Genomic DNA, 23,008 nt, shown 5'->3' on the forward strand with positions numbered 1-23,008 from the left:
ACTTGGAACCCTCCTTCTGGGTCATCCCGTCCTAAAGTACCTTCCTTACCTTAGGTATCTTGTACCCAGTTCCAATGTTTAAATTTCTCTTTTCTCTTCTTCATTCCGTCTCTTCATCTTACCCATACATTGGAATTACTTCACCTCGAGCAGAAACGTCGACTGACGACTGCCTACTACATAGTCTCTTTGAGTTGTGAACAGACATTGGGGTTTCGTTGCTTAGTCCTCTTTCAAGCATTGCCTTGAGTTGTGTGTCTGTCTCACTGCCTTTACCCTTCTTTCGTGCTCTTCACCGACTCTGTTCTTTCTTCTGCTCTTACTCCCGGTCTCTCTCCTCTTCCCATCCCACGTTGCCATTACCCATCTTTCCTTCCGTTCCATACCATGCCCCTCAAGTTTCCTGCCCTACCTATACTTAGCTTTTCGTAACCCTAGTCCAACACAAAGAAAGAGTACGTATCTCAAAGTACATGTTCAATATCTATACATGGATAGGCAGATTCGACTTGGACCAAGTCGGCATAGTCTGCAATAAACCTGCCTTGCCAAAATGGCTCTAGCGTACGGCAATCAGTGCCACTGAAGGAGCGTCTTCAACTGCACTCTGCACTCTCACTCTGAGGTGCACCACACAGCACACTGCTTCCTGAGGTAAGTACCTACCTTAGAAATTGACTCGAGATGCGGCGTTGGCCACTCCGCATGACCAAAACACTGTTCCAACTCTACCCTTTTCACCATTTGTTTTTGTCTTCTCTCGTTCATCTTCACTTTTGAGATTCGGGCTTACTGTTCCTGTGACAAAGAGCATAAGGTTTGACCTGGTATCTCCAGTCTTGGACTGATTCGACCTGAGACCACGGCCGTCTACCCCAGCCGCGTCCATTCCCCAGCCTGATGTCTCGACTCTCAACCAGGCGTCTGTTTCGCCCGTCCAGCCTCCCTCTTTGTGTTTTACTACCTGGACTACGGCGCTACTGTACGTCTACCAGTAGGGCAGGTTTGGTGGAGAAAGTCAGGGGGTAAGTATCCGCCCGCCCATTTCAGATTCCCACCCTCATGTTCCTTCACCCATTACCCACAACGTACTCCATACACTAGTACTGGACCTATCCGTACTAGGTATCTGTATGGGTAGCCAGGCAGACAGGATCATCAAGGCAAGCAAGCATCGTGTGCGACCTGGCAATCTGGTTTTCGATATGTATCAAAGGCCAGACGCCATGTGTCGAAAACCTCACCCAGTTCGGGGTACGTATCTCAAGACGGATATCGTACCTCAAGGCACCGAGCTCAACCACCTCATTCTAAGCTGGTCCAGGCTTTTTCCAGTCAACCGAGATCACGTATTGGCACCCCTCTCTATCCGTACAGATACAAATACCTCCTGTTCCTAAGGTACTCCGTAACGAGCAGCTCAGAGACGTCAAGTCATGTCACCCTGCTCTTCTCCCCAGTGGCGTCCAACAGAGTACCCGGGGCTTGCGTCCCCGACTACATACCACGGGCTGCCAGCAACAACTTTACACGGCGGTTGGTCTTAGTGCCCGTCCACTGTGTCTTGGTGATCCCTTGCAAAAGCCCAGGTTGTGCTGGCCGGGGTTCCACGGTGTACTTGTAGAAACAGCTGGGAGCCCTGGAGGAAGCCCTGTTCCCGCCTCACCCCGGCCACATTTTGGAGATATACCCTGCAAGCCGTCTTGAGGGGGGAAGCCCCCCCTTGGCCCTTGGCCCCCCACCTACTGGCCCCTTGTGTCTCTTCCCGCGCCCCCATTTTCATCGCGCGTTCCTCCGCTCGATCCTGATTCGGTGGAAAAAAGATGGATTCGGCTCAACGAGTTGAGCATTCTGGCATGGTCGCATGGGTGTCATGGGTAGTGAATGTGCAGTCAAGCAAGCGCATTGTGTGCGAAGCTATAAGCGGGCCAGCGCTGGGCAAAAGATTGTCCATGTAAGTATTCGCGCCTAGGTATTGGATCCGTACTTCCACGCCTGTCAGTGTCAGTCAGTGTCAAGCGTGTCAAGCAGGTTGGCGTACCTTACCAACCACCCAACTCTTTCGGATAAACGCTGGGAAATGGGACGGACAACCTCGAAATCTCCTCTTTGTCAATATGCCGCTTGGTTGGGCCATCTTTACCACATCTTCACCTGGTCCACTGTAGTTTGCCTTGTTAAGAAAGCACAAGCATTGCACGGAGCGGGCGGTCATGAACCCGGACGTTACCTTTGGTACTACCTACTTGTCCCGATTCTAGGTACGTGGACGTCCTCTAAGTGCCTGCGTCCTCTCCGTCATTCTTTCCTTTCCCGACCTGCATCTGCCTCCAACGTTGCTGCCACTGGCTATCAGGCTTGGATACGTATTTGCTTAGATGTGTACCTAGCAATGCTTGCGTTCCTTTGCATCAGTTACCTTACCTTCACCATCAGAAATTCCCCCTGTGGTTTCCATGCTTGACTTCGATTATGGTATTCCCATCAACAACATCCCCCGGATGACGATGCGTCTAGAACATTTATCCATCGGTCAACCAGCTCTGACCCATTGTCCGCACTTGGATCAACTTCTCACTTTGCATGCCTGGCCGCAGAAAGACACCATTGCCGACAGTCCGCGCATTTAACAGCTCAATTATCAACTCATCCAGGGCACAAGGCTGTGTTGCATCCACTCTACTTGTCTCAAGGTTCGAGACAGCTCACTGGATACCCCTCCTCGAGTTCTCCGACACAAGACGGAATGCTTCCGAAGATGCATGCTAAAGGAGTACTGATTACGGCAGTATCTCACGATGCCATCTTGTTACACAATGGTCTCTGGCAATTGTCTTGGGCTATCATATCCATGTTCAACATCGCGGACTCTAACAGTCGGTATCTCTCCAAGAAAGTTGAGAGAAGTGTGGCACGATCATTTCCAGGTCACCTGCCCAATTTGAGCCCAAAACACGACGCTGCGACGAGGAAACAACCAGACCATACGCCGTTCATTCTGAGACCACGATATCCGTGCGAATACCCAGCCAATAAGTGACTCAAGGATCCACCCGATCCCATCTCGACCGTCACCACCTGAATATGTCCAGAAGCCCATATGCCTAGCTCTTCGCGGAGGCCGCTCAGATATGTGCTTTAGCAAAGGTCGAATACCTAAAGACAAATGCCGACGACCAGGAAATGGACTGTAATTTTGGATGGCTTGTCGCAGGAAACGGCCAGGAATACCAACAACCCGGGCAAAGTTCACCTCTCCCATGAGGTCTCCAACTAGTTAGCGTCAGTATTGGTAGTGGGGAATCACTGCGATAATTCTTTCCACACGGTGCGTCCTGTCATCCGGAATGCGGCCCCCTTAACAAGTGCCTAGAGAAACCTCAATTCCGCACGCAGTGGCCAGCCTGCTTGGTACCCAGCATCACACAAGTCCCATTCGTCCTGGCTAGGAATAGCGTTCCGGACATGGTACAGATTACTGTAACGGCCCTGTTCACGGAGCTTTTAACAATATCTAACAAATCCTTACAATATCCACGTTCCACACCGTCGTACGCATACCATTTCCTGTATTTGCAGGGATGACGTCGTGGCACCCAGCTTCTCGGAATTTCCACCCCTTACCTCGCCCAAGCTGGCAACAGCTTTTCCGGAACGCAGACAAATCCTGCAAGGAGTCTTACGCCACCTTATTCGCAACCTCGCGTCACGTACCGCAGTAAATGGGAGGGGAATTTTCTTGCGCCTCCAGATGGCTCCGACTCTACCGCGAAAGCATTACTTCATCCACCATGACAGCACATGTCTGGATTAGAAGTTGATCAAAACACGGCCTTTCCAAGACAGATCCAAGTGGTCCAATAGAGCATGAGTTGTCAGAGGCACACCAACCGCAGCACTGAATCTCTCATGAAGATGTTTTTGAAGTCGAGCACGTATCCGAATAACTCGCTTGGCCCTGCAGCAAAGCGGTGTAAGGCGGTAGGCTGCTGATATTGGCCAATTAAACACTAGACTGTCCACCAGTGCAGCCTGGGCCACGATGCCTGCTTGTATCCCAGTCTGCAATGAGCACATGGTCTTTGGAGCCAAAGTACTGGATCAGATCCGCACCCCCCTCAGCGTCCGCCCTCACGAGATGGGAACACCCAACATCGGTCTTTTGTTTCATTCTGGAACGAGAGCTCCCGTTGTGTGTACCACAAGAAATGAGAATCCCCAGACGGTTTCTACGTACAAGGGAAAGGTATCCGTCGACTCGAGAGACGAAGAATGTGTGTATCGCCGTGGCTCTCAAAGAATAGAATGACACTGCTGGACCAACGAGGTCTCGTATCAAAGGTGACACTGGCAGCATACCGCTCCTTCACAGTCATGGTCATGTCACGGCCATGTGTTCTCGTGACGCTGATTGCCCTTCACCTTACAGATACGGATGCAAGCTCCTGGGCATTTGAGACACCTCTCGTGCCCAACACTTCCAAGATGCAGTCCCAGGAGCCTGGGCACACCTGTACGGTACCAAGCAGCCATTAAACCCCGCCTACAGCGGCAATCGGGGCTCGATCCATTTCCATCGCATGTCACCAACCTCCTTGAAACAGCATCACAGGAATCATTGACAGGGACCTTGGAATGGCCTTGGTCCTACTAGGCTGCCAGACGGAGTCGAGTGCGAATAAACGAATCACAGTACACTTTTGCAGCGGCCGACGCGATCGCTGGGTGTCGAGGTCCCATGTCCAAGGGGTACGAATCATCCGAAGCCACGGTTCCAATAGCCTGGGACCGATCGGCACCAGCGGTGTTATTTCCAGGAGATGGGGGCGGTCGAGGAGCTACCCTGGCCACCTTTGTCTGTTCGCCTTTAGCACAAGTACTCTCCGGATGGTTTCCCTGCAATCTTTGTTCCGCAAGGTCCCAGCCCGGAAAGGCGTGGAGGCGTTCGACTCGCCCACCTAGGCTCACATGGATGGATACAGTCGCTGGTCAGTGAGAGTATCAGTGGCACGCCTGCCCAAGTCCTTAGCAGTCGAAATTGGACTCGCGATTCTTTCCAGCATGGTCGTGTTGGACCGAGACGATGGATGGGTTGTGTCTTGGTCCTAGCCGGGTGATTGGCCGTTGCTGGCTCGGTTCCACGACTTTCCCGCTTCTGTTCGGGGCTGCATACCAAAACATCCCGGGGTCCGTGGTACTGTCTGAGGCTGATGTCGGGGTTAGATGAGCTGGCAGCGGTGATGACGCTCCTCGACCCTTGACCCCTGAGACTAACGACCCGACACTCTGGTTCTGCATTTGCCCGCTACTCACCCCGGCGTCAGCCACGACTGCGGAAGCCTGTCAACTGAGTCACAACCTCGGGCGAGAAGAACAACAAAAGGAAGACGCGTGGGCCTGTGTACGAAGCTGAGCCTCCACGGACGACACGCTTTGAAATTTCCAAGCATCTCCTTTCTTGCCGTGTTCCAATTTGCCGGGTTGGCAAATCCTTGCCCTGAGCCAGAGCAGGGTGCATTTGCTCACACACCATATACAAACGCGCACCATGGTAACGCTCACTCAAACGGAATTCGACGAGGACCAGGCGGTACCAGAGCAATGGAATGACTAATGTGAGGAAGCACCCTCCACCTGCTGACTGAGGTATCAACTAGTCTCGAGACCTCAGGTGGCATGGACGGCGCCAAACCTTAATCGAACATGATCGGTGACATGGAGGGACTTTTGCATCAACCAACTTCTGGTCGCCTGGAGGGCTAAGCGTCTAGACACGACGGTCAAAATTTAACGAGCTCGAGCTCGAGTCATCCGAGTCTTCCCCGCACTTTGAAATCATCTGAAGTTACTCGTAATTGTCAATCAGAGGCCAGAACTTGCTCATGGCTCGACAAGGAGGCGAATTGTTCAAGGCCAGAGGCGGTAAAACGATCGCCTGAAGCTCTGGGAGATAGTCCACCGTAGTGCCATGAGGCGGCCGCCATTATCCTACGAACAAGTTATTTGTACCGACGTCTTCATCAAGTAAATGGGGCGGATTATTCTGCCCCACAGAGTACCATTTGCCATGGAGGGATCCAAACAGTTGGAGTTGGAGCTACCGCATATCCGCGCCGTTGCTGTACTGTACACGGAGAGTATTCGGATATCGTCCAGCCATACTCCGTATAGATAGACGTTGGTTACATCGTCTGACGAGCCAGGCAGGCATCGATGTTGACGCGCAGCAGTCGAGCATCCAACGGGGTTCGGCGGGCATCCCAGTCTTTGCTAGGTCGCTGCATAACGGCAACAAGGGTTTGCTTATTGGCAATTTTTTGACCCATCCAGACAGGCAAATGGGCTGACTGCCTATTTCTATGTACTCAACCCCTGCCACCCTACTTCGACTAATGGGACTTGGGGACTGATTACCCAACGCACCTGAATCTTTCCATCTTTCCTCCAGAATGGCGCAAGTTCATGTACTCCGAATTAACTTGGCATGGTTCAACCCTGATGGACAGTCTGGGTCAGGTTTTCGGCAGTTGATGCGCCAAAGGAGAATGGTCTGCTCAGATTGCCTGCACAATCTGGTTGGCTTCGGTCTTCAACCAAGCCATGTTTGACGTTGCTGTCGTCGACGGACAGCCAGATCTTGTCACACAAGTGGCGCGCAGACGGCAGGGCAACATTCCTGAGGTTCTAGTGGCGATCATTGCTGCACATCTTGGAGACACAGGACTGAAAACCAGGGTGCTGTTCACCGGAGCCTCTCGGACAGGTTCAGCGACGTTACATCAAGTTGGCTCCCCTTCACTTGATCCCATGCTATCACAGCAGCGGTCAGGACTCGCAGGGCGGCTATGGCTGGGTACCGCCGTTGAATCTTGCCTGCCGATCACAATGCGTCAAGAGGATAGGCGATCTGCTGCGCCGCCAACGTCGGCGCAAAGACGCAACATCGAATTTCTGTTGGAGAACAGGCTGAGCTAATCGCCTCACAATGTGTATCCTAGATCCTTGCCTGGTCGATACTCAATGCGGTGAACCACCCGTCACTTAACGATACCCAAATGACACCGAATACGATTGCAATCTGCGACAGGATGATCACGCAGACAGCGCAAGTGTGACCTGGCAAGCCTGGCAAGACAATCAACAGGAACGCGGCACAGTCCAGCGGCAGTCTATCACAGCACGAACATGGGCCGGAGTCACAGCCGCTCACTCCAATTGGACTCCTTTTCTTTATAGTAGCAAACCGGAGCCGGTGCGAAAAACAACAAACAACAAAATTCCCGAGTGAAGCTGACCGACAGGGAACGCGATCCCAGACGCGATCCTGCAATAGCGGTTCCGAGCTCTCGGGTCCAGGTTCTGCGCCAGCACGCCCTGTCCTTTAGTCTTTCGAGAATAACTAGCACAAGGTGCGTTTCTCAATTGGTCGGTTGACGTGACTTCGTTTGTCCACCAGTCAGCATTGTTACAACCAGCTCATCTCATCTTAATTTATCTCCAAAGACGTTTCTACACTAGGTGAGGGTTGAGGACAATGCTCGCCGCGAGGCCTACAGCATATTCGGCAGCAGACTCTACAAGCCTTCACCATTTATTCGCTCTTTGAGTGACGTTTGACGGGGTGATGCTGTATCCATTGACAACGGCCACTTTATGAATATTTACTTGAAAAGGGTATATTGGTCTAGTGGTGGAAGCCCTGCGAAATTAGTTTCAGCGTCTATGTTGACGATGCGGCGGCTCTACACTGTTCTGCAACTAGCTACAACTCAACCAAACAGATCACCGACCAGCAAGCCACATCGAAACAAGATGAAGTAGCGAGTGGCTTGGATGAAGCTCAATACCTGATCAAATATCGAAAAGTCTCTACTGTCTCTGCTGAGGCTGGCCCAGAGTCATTCGACACGGATTCAAAAGCTGACCAACGATGACGAGCTGTGGTACCAGACCACCAACCATTTGACGCGTCGGCAGGCGTCTCAAAATAGCTATGGCTACTCCCTGGTTGATAAGAGAAGGATGAGCAACATTATTTTAAAGCGGATTGTAAGCGCCCTTGGTACAACTTGGTTTCCACTTCTATGATAATCAACCACGAAGAAGTACATCACAAACAAACCAGGCGTTTCGCCCATTCGTCGAAAGTGGAACCATGTCTGTCGTAACATGTCTGAATACGGATACCCTGGCCGGTCTTGATGCGCTGCACGCGCATCGAGGACCCTCAACGGGCCGTACCACGGCGTGTGTACAGGTGTTTGAGGCTCGTATGCAAAGTGCACTCGCCGATGGTGGTCCGTATCACCTAGAGCTTGCTCCGTCCGGAGTACATCGTCGGTCGATGCATGCTACACAATTCCGATTGTGTAATCGGAAACGGCGGGGCTCAAGAGGCTTGACGTGAAAATCGCCAGTGGGGCTTGGTGAGAGGAACACGACGATCTGTGGCTCCGTGAGCCATTCCCTTATCCATACTTCTCCAAGGGATTTCCGATGATGAAGCGAATCTCAAACGGCCATGCAATCTAAACGAAACTCCGCTGGACAAGACCATGGGGGTTTGCACGAATATCCATCGCAGCTTCGTCGGAGGACGACAGCAGTGACGAGCATCTCCTACTTGAACACAGAGCAGAGCGCTTAAATAAACACGCGGCTACGGTGAGGGTTACACACAGGTGGATGACTTTTGAAGGGCTGCTTGCTGATGATCCCATCAGATTGTGCCCGCCGCTGATCCATAGGCCCCATCAACCCATAGGCCGGGTTTTGGAGAGCTCATCACCTTCTAGGGTCCCATGATGGGCTCTCCGGTGATTGCTCGGTGGTCAAGCCCGAGGAGCCGTCCGTTGGCGATTGACGGGGCCTAGGGTATGCGGTCTTTGCTATATTCTATCCGTGAGGGTCCGGAACTGCGGATGGATACACTACAAAGTCGCAGCTCTACGGACTTGCCATTCGAGATTTTCCTCAGTCTTACGGTCTTACCAGTGCCTTTTTTGCAGAATGCAACGTCGGTACTTGGTCGGTATCCACCAAGTCGGAATAAGGCCGAGATGGGTAGACGCGATTTGCTCCCGGGTTACTCCTATCCCTCTTCTAGCGCAACCTACATTATGAGGTTGTACTATTCGTGGTGAAGAACCAAACTTTCCCCTGTTATCGGAAAGCAGAATAACGGCCACCATGGGCCATGGTTCACCACCACCACCCACCTCCTGGCCGTCCTCGGGTTGATCTAGCCTAGGCCCTACGGATACGTAGGTTTTCCGATGTCCTGTAGCCGATGAGATCGATTGTCTGCCCGTGGCAATCTGACTGCCCCGTGGGCCCCTAGGCTCGACTCCTTGGATAGCCGAGCCGAGGGACGCGAGCTGGAGGTTTCGTGAGGTCATCATTTCCGAGGACGAACCACATTGCCATGGAGCATTGGAGGTACGGATCGAGTCGATCGTGTTGCTGTCGGGAGCACGGCGGAAGCCATCTCCCGGGTCCCAGGGGCCCGCCTATTAAGGATGGCTTGTGTGGCGTTTGCGTTCGCTATGAGCCGCTGGCCTCTACTGGTAGTCTCCAGAGTGGGGGGTGTTCGTGGAACGGACCGATGGCTTGGTGTTTTGGGGTGCTTTTCACGGGGAAGGGGGGGGGGGGGTTATCTCATTTCGATGCTTGAATTGGGAATCCAAGCTCAGGGCCCAACGGAGATCTACTTATGATCGAGGGCACCGGAATACCTAGAGGATTTGATCATCTCTCTCATATCAACGTATTTGATTGGGTTTGGACGAAATGAACCAATCCTCGCAGTGTCTTGCGAAAGATGGCATTTGTGGTTCAATCGCTACGTAAATGCTTCTTTCTATGCCCATCTAAACAGCTGCCGTCTACACCAAATGGTGTTCATCTAGACGAGAGGGAATACTTCATTATCACACCTGTCAATCACTCTGCGTACCCTTTCGGATACTGAAACACCACGTCTCGGTGTCTGTTCCTTGGGATCTTGGTTGAGATACTGTGAGCCTGGTTTTTCAGCCTTATTTGTGCCGTGAATCCATATCTCCTACTTGACGAATGAGCATCTGAATGCCACGGGCTCTTCCCTATCCCTTCCTCTTTGTTTTGGTTTCGATGATATCTAGCCATACTCAGTCAAGCTTTGTGAGCATCTACAACAATGTTTGAGCAAATCTGCAATCTGGAGACATGTCTGGATGATTTGTGCCGGGAGGGAGGAGGGCTACCTACCAAGGATTCCAGGACTTCGGAATGGCTGTTTGAAAGTGAGGCCGAGGCCGAAGGACAAGGGCTAGCAGAGGGTAGAGCTGACTCCCCATATCCACAAAGTGCAAGATAGAGATACCTCCGAACCGTTAACTCCCCGCCACGAGGAATGTGAATCTCACTCCACGGAACGGATCGAGCGCGCCAGACCGATATCACAGACAGGACGACACACGGCTGACTGGCTGGCTGGCTGGTTGAGCTCGTGACTTCTTGGACGTGGCTGACGCCGGGAGGACATTTCTGTTGATCAATCACACTTTGATGTTTGATCACATCTGTGCCTCTCTCTTGTCTCACTCACCCATGGCATCTTGATCAAAACAGCATCACAGCGGGAAGGGAGTGTTTTGGACCGAAAGGAAGGGGCCGCAAGGGCAGGTTAGAGTTTGAAACAGAGACATCAAGGCGAATACGGAGTAGAGAGAAGGAAAACATTTCATCAGGTCTCGTTTGATATGATTCCAAAAGGCGGCACACTGCCGAGTTTCTACATGCTTGTATAGATAGCATTCGTATCAGAGGGCACAAGGTGTAAGGGGTGAACGTAGGGTGAGGGGAAATGAGGGTGAGGCTGCGGGCAATGAAGGCATAAGAGTACATCATCAGGTTAAGACAGGACGGCAGGGTACGTTTCACCGAGGGCAAAGACTGATATTGGAGCATTTCACTTCTCACATTAAGGCCGAGCAGCGGGCCGATAGGTATTTAGGGGACGGGGCATACTTCGTGGCAGCAGATTTCTATTCTAGAGAGTCGGAAACGACTCCATGATTTCTTGCAGTTGTACACGTTTTTCTTTTTTGGAGATTGGATTTCATCTTGTTGATTTGTCTTTTGTCGTGCAAAGAAAGAAAGGGGTCTGCTGCATTCCAATCAAAACCGACGACACAGAGGAAAAATCAATTTGCCCTGATCCGTCTTCTCTATCTACTTCGCTGGAGCGAGTCTTCATTTTGATCTTTCCACCTCCCTATAGAAGCCCGTCCTCGGTCGAACCTCTCCAAGCTCTCAGTCCCTCCTTTGGTTTCTGTGAATATAGCATAGCTCTCAAGTCGTTTCCCAAAGCATGCCTTTGCGCTTCGAGATGCATATGCCTTGGGATGCGATGGGTTGCAGCCGCGCTCCCTGGTGGTAATGGAAGACAGAGACCAAATTGCGAAACCGCCTTATTGTATTGCGAACAGTTTCGAGGCATTGCACTAGGAAATTGGCGTCGACTGCCATCTCGAAAGATAAAGAAATCAAATTGAACGATGCTGAATTTTTGGGCGTGTGGCTGATCTTTAGCCTCTGCCCTCTGCTAGTCTACAAGATCGAAATTGGGTAGGCAATGAAGCGGCACCGAAAGAGTCGAAAAGACTCCATTCCTCATACGCCTGAAAAGCGTCGATGCGTCGTGCAAAGCGCGTCAGGTTCTTTACCACTCGTACTCGCCAGTAGCCTTGTGGAAGACGTACTCCTTGCCATTGACGGTGAGAACACCATCCTTGAGGACACACTTCCACTTGTTCTTGACGCGCTGGACCTTGTCGTACATGCAGAGCATGATATGTCCAAGACCCTCATCGTCGACCTCGTCGTCATCCTTGTCTTCATCAGGGTCGTCAAGATCTGAGTTGATTGCATCTTCGTCAACTTCGTCATCATCGTAACCATCGTATGCGGCAATTCCACCATGCTCCTTGCCCTTGGACCGTGCGGTAGCAGCCGACGAATGTCTCGTGGCTTCCTTAAGAGGCAGCATCAAGCCACCGCCCTCCATGCTCTTGGCGTTGGCAGCAATCCGCGCGTGAATCATGCGATCAATATCAACACGTCCAATCTCGCGTTGAGACCCATCAGGGTTGCGTTGGAGCAGAACACCTTCAAAGTCGAAGTCGTCGCCAGCACCGTCAGTCTGCGAGGGATTCACACCTGGCTGACCGTTGCTAGGCGGGCGCTGCTGAGGCTGGCCCTGTTGAGGAACTCCGGGGCGGTACTGCTGTTGCTGCTGCTGCTGAGCCTGGCCGGGCATTTGGGGCAGAGGCGGTTGGTTGGCAGGCCTGTTGGTCGCTGAAGCTTGAATGGCGTTCATGGAGGCGGCGCCTTTTTCGCCGAACTGACCGCGCACATGTTGAGCGGCTCGGTAAGCTGCGAGCCCAGCGCTGTCTTGTTGAGAGGGGGGCATCGGCACATTCTGCATGCCAGGCTCCGGCTTGATGTAAGGCTCCTCCTTTACAGGCATGTTACTGGCCTGTTGAGCCGGGTTTCCGCCAGGCAGAGGTAGACCAGGCACTGGGAGTTGCGGACTGAGCTGGGCCTGAGAGTATGGGGCCGCAGGCGGGGGAGCGGCCGTAGTCGGAGGCGGTGCAGCAGGAGCTGGAGCTTCCTTGACAGGGTCCCATGGAAACGCCGCGACCTCTAGTTGAGTGAGCTTTTCCTGCCATCCCTTCTTCAACTCTTCCAGCACGCTCTCATCCACACCACCCTCCTCGAAATCGACCCGAGAAGAATTTATCACCTCATCGATGATTTGTGAGTAGACGTTACCCACCGCGTTGTTAGACATGGTGGCGTTTGTTGGTCGTCGTCGTCAACTCTGTGTTTGTCGAAGAAAGTCGTGTCAAGCTTCGGTACCGACGAGAGGAATGTGCGGGTTTTTTGGTCGCACCTTCTCCAACCTGGTCCCTCCTTCCTGATTGTCGGACTAAGTTGGAAGACGAAGTCGCGGAAATGGTCGAGAATATTCAATCGATACCCGCCTCACAAGGTTGCTCTTGGGTTGTCGATGGGGAACCGCCTGCTTGGTCCGCCACTTCTCGCTGCCCAAAATGGCATGCGACTGTGTAAAATCGGTAACGGCGGATACGTAATCGATTGTCGACGAGGTCTCGCTGGTTGATATCGGGTAATTTGGATGTAGACAGGGTGTCTGGCTGGGCCCTGTTTTTCGCTTGGTGATGTGTACGGGTCAAGGTTGCCTTTGTTCGGTGGGTTTCGTTTTGAGGCTCGAAGCAAGCGCTCGCCTATTAGTAAGCTTAGGCGGCAGCCGCACATTGGGAAGGCTGAACTCAGGCACCTGCCAACTGCAAAGTGCCCGCAAACCGCGATGATCGCTGAAGGATCCACACTTCCCGCAGGGACTGATAAGGCATTAATTAACCCGATAAGCCAGCTGAGAAGTGGGTTGAAGCCGGAATGCGGGGTGTAAACCGCACTTCAGGTCGTCCGTAAGCAACTCTGATCAAAAGTAGAATAACCTGCTGCACGCCTCAAGAACAATGAGATGCTGAGCAGAGGTGGTCAGCAGCAGACGTAATCAAAGTATTGGTATGAGAAAAAAGTAAAAAACCAGGTTTTCTTATCGTAAGAGCGGTCCTTGTCACTTAACTGCGGCCGTCTTCTATAATACTACAGCACGTCCCTGACGGTGAATTCCTTCGCAAAAACAAGCATTACAAGTCTGTTCCATGCTAAACAGCGATGAATGATATCTTCTGTCGTTACTCATGACCAAGCAATTTCGTTTCCCGTGGAGAAGCCCTTTCGTGCCACGTAGAGTCGGATGCAATAAAACCAAACTCCTCGCTGAAGATGACCCCAACCGCCAGAAACCCATGACCGACAAATGCCAGAGGAGATATACCTACATTTATTGACGTCGTTTGACCGACATTCGCCAGGCTTGGTCGATGGTGAACCGTTTACCGGATGGTCATCTGCTTGACCATGTCCGCCTTGGCCGAAGAGGTGCTGCTGCCAACACCAGCACTGGCACCAGCCTTCTTCTCGAAGACCTTCCAGAACTTCAGACTCTCATCGGCAGCTAAGTGATAGTGGTTAGCAGTTGTCATCGTTGGGTTTCATATTTCCAAGACTCACCTGCGGTAGCAAGCATCTGACCGTCAGGGCTGAGGCAGCTGTGCAAGACTCTGCTCTCGTGTGCAGGGATCTCGACGTTGCGAACTAACGTGGGGTAGCTCCAGATGCTCAGGGAGTTGTCAGGAAAGCCGCTAGAGCTGACAATCTCACGGTAATGAGGGCTCCATCGCAGGCTGGTGACCTGGGAGCCAGTGTCGATGCTGTTGACGCGAGCACCAGAAGTGGAGTTCCAGAAGTGGATGTGGCGATCATAAGAGCCACCACCCGTAGCCAGAAGGTTCATGTTCCAGGGGCACCACGCAAGGGCCTTAACAGCAGCCTTGTGGTTGGTCTTGGTGAACTTGGGCACAGAGAGCGAGCGGGCGTCCCAAATAGAGACGAGATTGTCGTTGCCTCCTGTGGCCAGTTGTGCGCCATCCGATCGCCACTCCAGACCGCAAACTTCTGAAGTGTGGGAGACCAGCTCTGCTACCTTGTGCTCGGCGATGCGGACATCGTGGTTGAAAACCAGTCCGCTGCGAGCACCAGTGGACAGAAGGTGCTTGTTCCAGCCCATAACACCAACCCGGGTATCGTGACCAAACATGCTGCGGACCTTTTGGGCCTCGGCCACATCCCAAATCTGAACCTCACCGGTGCCAAGACCAACACCGACATACGCGCCGTCGCCAGACCACTTAACACTGCTGACGTACGTGTCGGGGCTTGTCTCAAGGAGGCAGCTGACGCTTCCCTCGTCGGCGGACCAGACGTAGACGTTGCGTTCAAGGCCGATGGCGACCTGGTTGCCGGAGCTCCAGTCGAGAAGGTTGAGGTAATAGTCGTCAATCAGACCAGGAGCATCGAGAACACGCTCAGGGGCAGTGGCAACGCGACGGCGGAATTGGGCTGATGTGGCGCTCGCAGGCTTGAGAGGGCGGTTGTACTGCTGGCGGAGGTCGATGGGCTTGGAAGATTCGGGGGGTGCAGGCTTGAACTGCAGGATGCGGGTGTTGAGGCTGACTCCGCAAGCGCTTGCAAGAGAATCTTGGTACGCAACGGTGTTGGGAGAAGGACGAGAGTATGTGGAAGGCTCCTCGTCCTCAATGTTGAGACCCTCGAGGGCAGCGATGGCGTCCTCCGTTGCGGATGAGAGAACGTTGGATGCTTCGCTCACACTGGCCTTTGAGCGCTTGTCGGGTCGGTCAAGCTTGCTGCTGCCGGCGTTGGAAATAGCAGAGCTGGCGCTACGGTTGGGGATGAAGCGGTCACCGCCATAGTTGACAGTCGTCTTGCTGGTCTTTTGCCTGTGAGAGGTTTTCTTGGACTTGGCGCTGGAAGGTGTCTTGGAGGTTCCGGAGCTGGTCAATGTGAAATCGGACAGTCCAAGCTCGAGAGCTCTGCGAGGAGTTGAAACGCCTCTGGCAATGTTGGACTTGGGAGAGTCGCGGTGAGACGACTTGTTGGTGGTGGATCTAGCCAAGTGGGCGGTGAGATTGCCACCGTAGGTTGACTTGCCTGATGCGCGGTAGGCATCGCTGCCAGACTGCTTCTCAGGGGTGAAGGGGGAAGAGTTCAGGTTCACCGAAACAGAGGTGGAATGCTGACGGGGCGAAGGTGTAAGAGGCATGCGACCGCCGGCGGTGCGGGAAGAAAAGAGACCCTTGTGGGACTTGATGGGGGTGGATACTGATGCAGTGGCCATTGTGAGTAGTGTATGTGGGGTATCGTGATAAGATGAGGAGAATCTCCAACGGGTGCAGCTTGGCGCACCGAGGGAAGAGGTGATGAGAGCTCCAAGAAACTCTATCGAGATTTTTTTGGGTGTTTGGTGTGTTCTGTTAGTATTCTGTCGTTGTGCTCGATACTCGAAGTAGTGCCGTCACGAGAAGGGTTCGAAGTCGGAGGGGCGACCAAATGGCTGTAGACAGCGATGGGATCTAGCGGACTTGATTGTTCTGGTGAAAAGGCTTTGATTGAGAAGCTTCACCCAGCTCGAAAGCGTAGGAGAGCAGATCCAAGGTAGTAGAGGATAGCGGAAGTGAAGAGGTTTGGTATAGAGAGAAGAAAGCTCGAAGTTGGACAGGAGCTCTCATCATCTTTTATTTACTTTGTGCCCCACCATCATCGCGGCCGGGCAACGACGCTTGGGCCAGCGTTGCGGCGTTGCCAAATTGACATGAGTGGGGCTTTCTGACGTTGCACCGTCAAACTTCTCTGCCATGGAAACTGCCCAGGCACTGCTTACCGTTCGTTCGCTGACGTAAGGCACCTTGGGCAAAGAGATGGGTCACGTGGGTTCCGTTGTGAGTCGGGCGCAACCGCCGAAAACCGGGCAAGCCAATGAACGAAGAGCAGCCTCCCAGTCCCCTGCACACAGCCCGTCTGCAGTTGCCACGACAGAGACGCAGGCTGGAGACAGGAAGGTGGCCCGTGATTCCCTAATTAAGAGGCCTGGGTTGTCAACCTATGCAGGAACATAGCGAATCTCCACCTCCAGTCTCCGGTGTGCGACGACATTCTCATCCCATCTCACTGTCGCTTGCCGTTCCACTGTCGAACTTGCACTCGATAGAAAAGCGTTGCCCGCTCCTGCCGCGACTCCTGCGTCCCCACGCTGTTCAGCCAACTACACGCCGTAGCCATCAACACTTTCGCGACCTCGCATACGATTGAGATGATTTGTTAGCATCCACCCTACCTTCGCTGCCCATCATGGCCCAGCCTCAGCCATCACCAGCAACTCCTGGAGCCTTAGCCCAATCCCTCTTCGGTGGGCCGGCTGCTCAGGCCCTGTCGACACCCAACCAACCTTCGAACACATCCACGCAACCTTCGCCTTCTCCGATGGACCAAACTCCGGGTTCAGCAGCGTCAAGCAACAACACCTACATCATGCCCAACTCTCCTATCAAGAGTAGAGGTACCTTGGATGGCTATCGTCCAAGGGTAACAAGGACCTTGGGCCAGCGACCGGCTTGCCTTGTCAACGCCTCTGTCACATATTGTGGCAACAACCATATCTACGCTTTCGGAGGCTTCGATCAGTATACCGACGAAGTATACAATCATGTCCTCAAGCTGGATTTGGTTAGCCACCAGTGGAGTTTGGTTGACAACTACGGCGATATTCCCGGCGTAAGAATGGGTAAGTCATCTTGGTCGCGGAGTGCGGCTTCCTCCACCGCCATGATCTAACAAAATCCAGGTCATACTGCCACTCTATACCAAGGCGACAAACTTCTGGTCTTTGGCGGCGAAAACGAGCATCGGACCTACCTCTCCGACTTGATCATTTTTGACCTGAAAACCGCACACTGGACACAACCTTCGGTAACTGGTCCCGTGCCCAAGGGTCGAGCAAGACACGCAGCGGTGCTACACGAGGATAAACTATTCATCGTTGGAGGCATAACTGGTCACGACAACTACGTTCTTGACGATATCTGCTATCTCGATCTCAAGACTTTCACTTGGTCCCGCTCCTGGCGTTTCGTAGGTCGATTCGACCACTCTGCCTACATTTATGGAGACAGAGTGTGGGTTTTTGGCGGATTGTCTGAGGACATGGACAAGATTGGCGACCTCTGGTGGCTCGATCTCAAGGGCAGTCCGGCTTTTGATTCTGCACCTCACGTTGGGATATACGATCGTCAATCTGGCACCAGTCGCGCTGTTGGATCGCCAAGACAACCTTATTCTATGGCGCATCCACCACCTGCAGTAGGCTCTTCAGGGTATGCCGCCAACTCGCGGACTCAACAAGTCAATCCACCTTCTTTTCAGCTTAAGACCTTTTCACCCATGGCCCCAGGAACAATCTCGTCTCTCAAGTTCATTTCTGGACCCAACATTCCCTCACAAGGGTCCGGCATACACTTCCATGTGTACTCATCAGGCACGCTACTTGACTTTGTGACACCGGCCGCAACTATCACTTCCAAGGAGTGTTCCTTATCAGCACTGGACTTGGGAACTTTGCGATGGCAAAAGCTGGCTGAGGGGCGCGAAATTTTCAAGTCAGGCTACCGATGGCACTACTGTACCATGAACGAGGACGGAACCAAGGCATGGCTGCTCGGATGTCCTACTGACCCTGTCGCTTCGGACTTGGGCCCTAACGGGTTCGAGGAATACCTGAGGTTAGTCATTTCAACCATCCATCAAGTACGGGCGTTTCTAACTCGTCACTCGCAGCGACATAATGGAGATCGATCTTCGTAGATACGGCTTCTTAGGAAACAACTTTTCTTCTGAGCCACGGATAGAATCAAGGCCGACAACGCGAGTAGTCGATCAACCCTCAAAAGGGCTCGGGGCTGACTTGGCAAAACTCTTTGATCATCCTCCCGAGAGCGGCAGTGGCACTGACTTCATCGTCACGGCCTTGGAGGGCGACTATGAAGACGACGACATGATGTCTCGTGTCACAGATGCGTCTGCAGGCCAAAATTGGCTCGCGCCTGACGCTCCTACATCCCAACCAATCCACGTCCACAAGCTTATTCTTCAGGCTCGTTGGCCACACTTCGCCCGGTTATACAACTCCCAGATGGCGGAATTCCACACGAAAAAGATGCACATCCCCGAGCCATACTCAGTGGTCAAAGCTTTTCTTTATTACCTATACACGGACAGCATACACGGAACGTCTGTCAACGAGAGCGGTGCCACCACTGATTTGTCTGACGTGGCTGGGCTCCTCGTCATGTCGAACATTTACGGCATTCCGCACCTGAGACTTTTGTGCGTGAACCGGCTCTCCAAAGAACTCGACGTTGACCATGCCTGCGTCATCTGGCACTGTGCTGGACTAGCGAACGAAGAGTGGCTCCGCAAGCGGGCTGCACAGTTCTGTCTCACACACTGGGGTCGTATCGTACGAACCCAAGGGTTCCTTCGCCTGCCGCGGTCGGCGCTTGTTGAACTCTCTCAGGAAATTGACATGGAGGGCCGCGTCGTGGGCGGTGATGAACTGGAATATGTCGGCGGGTTGGCAGGTTCCCGGTTCGGAGATGGGTGCTCTGTCGTCAGCCGAAAGGAGAGTGTGAGCAGCAACCACACGCAGCTACTCGACAGTGAAGCCGACGACGAAGACGGCATGGAGATGAGCTAAAGGGGTGCTTATGTCGTTCATCCAGGCGCGGCTTGATACACCACCTCCTTTTAATGAGGCGAATCATGATTAGGAAGGGACTAGCAAGATCCCCCCAATAACGTGAACATGGTTATGGTGCAACCTGGTTGGCTTGCACATTTCACCTCAACTCTCAGGGTTTTTGCAAGTAACGAAGAAATGTTTTATGTGGTGGCTAATGGTTTTCGGCATGGTACGGTGTTGGTTTATAGAGCGACTTTGGCTCTGGTTTTCCTTTTACTCAAATCGTGCTGGAGTTCCTGTCTGGTAGACATTGATATCCCACAAACACAATCACACAAAGCCTTTTGTTCTTTTCTGCTCATCGGTTTTTTTGCAAATCGTTCGGTCAATACATTCGTTCAGTCTATATTTTGGGAGATTGTCAAAAAAAAAAAAAAAAGCAGGCAAGGGGAATAAATGAAATGAAAATCATGAGTAAACTTTTCCCAACCAGTGCCCTACTGCAACGCCTACAATCTGTATATCAAACGCAAATCCCTCGCATTTGGCGGGAGAAGATCGTTTTGAAAAGAGACCCGAGAAAACGAAAATTTGACAAGAGACTATTCAATAGCCCAAAGGTCAAGCCAACCCTTACTCGTCTGTTTTTTTTCTTCCAACTCATTGCCTCCAAGCTCATACAAAGACTTTTTCCAGACCATCATTTCTGCATTCACTCCCCATCCTCCCCTAAACCTCGTAATTCCCTCCTCACAAGTCTCAGCATCCGTGGACAGGATTGTATCCATCCCGCAACGTGAAACCATCTTCACTACGCTCTTGCTCCCAAAGCAGTGAGAATGAACGGTAGAGCAAACCTACACAGGCAGCCGGTTACCAACAAAGAAAACTAAACAAGCGGACAAATCAAAAGAAACCAAACATTGCCGGCCTGCTCTGATGGCCTCAAAGCCGTCTGACCTCGACCGCAGCTGCCGAGGCTTGTATTAATCTAGAAAGGAGTTGTATCGTGGTCGAAGAATCGCAAGCGTTACTGGTAAGTCTATGAGGGTATAAGATGGGGAACAGACTCGATCGAACTAACAATCGACCTGAAAACCGCCCGCAAAAGCATTCAAACGCCGCTCCGTATGCCGCAAACCAACCGCATGACCGAGACATTGGATCGTGATTCCGAGGCCGAGGTCGGGGTGCTGTGCGGTTCCCAGCGACCCCGGCGATGCCTCGGAAGTCACTTGAATTGGGTGTGGTGAAATCGTCGGACGATTGATCCCTTACATCATCTGGTCTTCGCCGATTCCAGGCAGGTTGGTCATAGAATTCTCCATGAGACCCGGCAGGCTAGCGAGATTGTTCAGTCCTGCGGCTAAGAACTTGAAATCGGGATTGCAAGGTGCGGAGTGTCCCTTGTGCTGTATTTTCTGTTAGTCGCTGCATCTCGTTTACTTCTAGCAATATCTATGAACTTACGTATTTGAGACCGTTCAGGTTCTTGTAGCGCTTTCCGCAGACGTCGCAGGAGAAAGGTTTCTCCTTTTCCATACCCAGAGTACCGGGATAAGGAGTGCTAGTTTCGGGGTTGACGATAGAGAAAGTGCCATCACCGTTTTCGTGTAGCTGTTGTGTCTGGTGCCCGTGTGTCTTGTGGTACCTGATTTTGGACCCTGATTAGCCACCTGTCACACACACCCAGCCAGGATGTGGAAACTTACTTGAGACCGTTCTGGTTCTTGTACGCCTTTTCACAGCCGATGACGGGGCACTTGAAAGGCTTATGTTCCTCCGGAATCATCATTGCGCCAAACTTTTGGATCAAAGCCTTGTTCGCTGCGCTGTTGGGCTGGCTAGGATCGAAGCCCATCCCAATGAGATGTGCCTGAATGGCCCGCTGTTGGTTGGTAAGAGCGCCTCCAGGGCTGAACAGGTGTTTGCCGGGATCGTTGATGCAGAACTCGGAGGCAGAGTTTCCGAAGCTCACGTCCCCGAAGTTGGATCCGTTGAGCTCCATGTTGCCACCCATAGGCATGCCTGGCAGGTCGTCGTCCATGTCGTCCATATCGTCCATGGACTGCATCGGGGAGTTCTGGAAGCCGTTGTTGGGGCGCTGTTGCTGTGGCGTCTGCTGGGTGGTAAGCGTCGGGGTGTTTACAGATGATACCGTGGGGTTGTGCTGCAGCCCGAAACTGGCGGCTGCAGGCGTTGGTGGCTGGGATGTCCGCAGTCCTTGAGTGAGACCCGAGGCGTTGACGTGCAACTGAGGTCGCTGTTGCTGGCCAAACATTTGCCGAGTCTGGGACATGGTTCTCTGGCTATCGTCCATTTCCATGGTTCCCAAAGCATCGTCCATCTCCATGTCACCAACGGCGTCCATCTCGTCGAATTGCGACATCTGTGCATGCTGTTGTCCTGCCATGTTTTGCTGACCAAGCTGCATGCCCAAACCTCCCATGCCTCCGCCAAGGTTGGAACCCGGACGGCTTGGTTGTCCAAGCTGTGACATTGAAGTAGTATTTTGTTGCTGAGTCTGGGGTCTTGCGCTGCTAGCTCTGGATGAGGGCTGTGTGGGTATCGCGGCGAACTGGGAAGAAAAGGGCGCATTGCGTGCAGTGTTCGGACTGGGTTGGGTGTGCGACTCTTCATAATGCTGTAATAGATCGTGAAGGTTCGGCAAGTTCAAACCGCAACAAGTGAAGTCCTTCATGAAACTCGCCTCAAGCTTGGGCAAGTAGGAGCCGGAGTGGAAGGATGGCGAGGCTTGGTGTGCGAACGGTGACGTGCCTGCCATGGCGATGCTAGTAGAACTAGTTAGCGATAATTCTTGCACGCACGAGCGTCACTGCGACTGGTGACATGCCAATGGTCGCCACCAAAGCATGTATGTGACGCAAATGAATGTAGGAGGGCAGAGAGGAAAACGGAGACATACTCATCGCGAATAAAGCTGCCAAAAGACATACCTCCCCAGCTCGCGCCAGCACCCATGAGGCTGCCAGCGAGACTCTCTCGTCTCTGGCGGTTGACGTGGTCGCGGTTGGGGTTGGCCATAGAAATTGGCTTAGGACCAGCGCTGACAAAGGAGTCCTGACGACTCCGACCCATGGCCGAATCCATGGCTGGGCCAGTGGTCATATCGATACTCTTGGTTGGGATGGGAGCAAAGTCGAGAAGCTCGTCGGGGAGAGCAAAGGGGTTTCTGTCGAAGCTGGACTTTGCGGGGCCTGAGGGGGAGGTGGATGAAGGGTCCCTCGTGCTTGTGGGTGTGGCAATGGTGATTGGCTTGGTGGACCAGAGGCCTGCGCGGGAATCACGAACGTCAAAGGGGTCTGTGGGTGTGAGGGGTTGCGATGAAGGAGAGTTTGGAGTGCGGGATGACGAGTTGGAAGAACCAGAACCTGGTGAAGGAGAGGCGAAGATGTTGTCGGAGGCAGAAGGTGGTGGTGGTGTTGTAGTGGTGAAAGAGGAAGCCGACGCACGATAACTAATATTATCGGCGCTGGCGCAGTCACTTCTGCTGGGCGTGCGCCTGGGTTCGCTGTTGTGGGCGGCGGCGGCGGTGGACCGGGTCGACGGGTCCCTTGGGTCCTCGGTACTTGTTGGGTTGAACCAGCGAAGGGCGCTCCTCATGTCAGCTGGAAGTAGCCGTTGTATTGGGGTTAGGCAGGGGATCCGTGGCTCCCAGAACGTTTCTCGACCCTTTTTGTGGGTACTTATTTAATCGGGCCACTGAATGCAGCCGGCGGATGCGCCCCGAAAAAGGAGATCGAGTCCGCGTCTCGACTA

At 52.9% G+C, this 23,008-nt stretch overlaps 5 protein-coding genes across 5 annotated transcripts; 2 read left to right on the forward strand and 3 right to left on the reverse strand.

Moving 5' to 3' along the window:
• Positions 1-1,999: 1,999 nt before the first annotated feature.
• On the forward strand, positions 2,000-2,549 carry BDZ83DRAFT_3355 (uncharacterized protein). Its single transcript, XM_060502441.1, has one exon. The coding sequence runs from the start codon at positions 2,081-2,083 to the stop codon at positions 2,462-2,464; it is 384 nt and encodes a 127-aa protein (XP_060371812.1). The 5' UTR covers positions 2,000-2,080; the 3' UTR covers positions 2,465-2,549.
• Positions 2,550-8,389: 5,840 nt separating this feature from the next.
• Positions 8,390-13,242, reverse strand: BDZ83DRAFT_725349 (transcription factor IIA, alpha/beta subunit-domain-containing protein; the record flags this gene model as incomplete). Its single annotated transcript, XM_060512733.1, has 5 exons — positions 11,709-13,242; positions 10,249-10,309; positions 9,956-10,063; positions 9,117-9,509; positions 8,390-8,659 (listed from the first exon to the last, which is right to left on the reverse strand). The coding sequence occupies exons 1-5, from the start codon at positions 12,833-12,835 to the stop codon at positions 8,390-8,392; spliced, it is 1,959 nt and encodes a 652-aa protein (XP_060371813.1). The 5' UTR covers positions 12,836-13,242.
• Positions 13,243-13,970: 728 nt separating this feature from the next.
• BDZ83DRAFT_645737 (WD domain-containing protein) lies at positions 13,971-15,832 on the reverse strand (the record flags this gene model as incomplete). Its single annotated transcript, XM_060509879.1, has 2 exons — positions 13,971-14,092; positions 14,149-15,832. The coding sequence occupies 2 exons, from the start codon at positions 15,830-15,832 to the stop codon at positions 13,971-13,973; spliced, it is 1,806 nt and encodes a 601-aa protein (XP_060371814.1).
• A 1,010-nt stretch (positions 15,833-16,842) lies between these two features.
• On the forward strand, positions 16,843-19,243 carry BDZ83DRAFT_564257 (kelch domain-containing protein; the record flags this gene model as incomplete). Its single annotated transcript, XM_060503619.1, has 3 exons — positions 16,843-17,275; positions 17,336-18,269; positions 18,325-19,243. The coding sequence occupies 3 exons, from the start codon at positions 16,843-16,845 to the stop codon at positions 19,241-19,243; spliced, it is 2,286 nt and encodes a 761-aa protein (XP_060371815.1).
• A 1,259-nt stretch (positions 19,244-20,502) lies between these two features.
• Positions 20,503-22,852, reverse strand: BDZ83DRAFT_645739 (uncharacterized protein; the record flags this gene model as incomplete). The annotated part of the gene is made up of 4 exons (XM_060509880.1): positions 20,503-20,640; positions 20,699-20,879; positions 20,941-22,006; positions 22,186-22,852. The coding sequence occupies 4 exons, from the start codon at positions 22,850-22,852 to the stop codon at positions 20,503-20,505; spliced, it is 2,052 nt and encodes a 683-aa protein (XP_060371816.1).
• Positions 22,853-23,008: the final 156 nt, after the last annotated feature.

Source organism: Colletotrichum acutatum (assembly GCF_030867785.1).
Source record: "Colletotrichum acutatum strain CBS 112980 chromosome Unknown BDZ83scaffold_1, whole genome shotgun sequence".
Classification (NCBI taxonomy): Eukaryota; Fungi; Ascomycota; class Sordariomycetes; order Glomerellales; family Glomerellaceae; genus Colletotrichum; species Colletotrichum acutatum.

What these genes read in the sequence shown, in the direction of transcription:
- BDZ83DRAFT_3355 (XM_060502441.1), top strand. Translation starts at nt 2,081, where the DNA reads ATGGGACGGACAACCTCGAAATCTCCTCTTTGTCAATATGCCGCTTGG.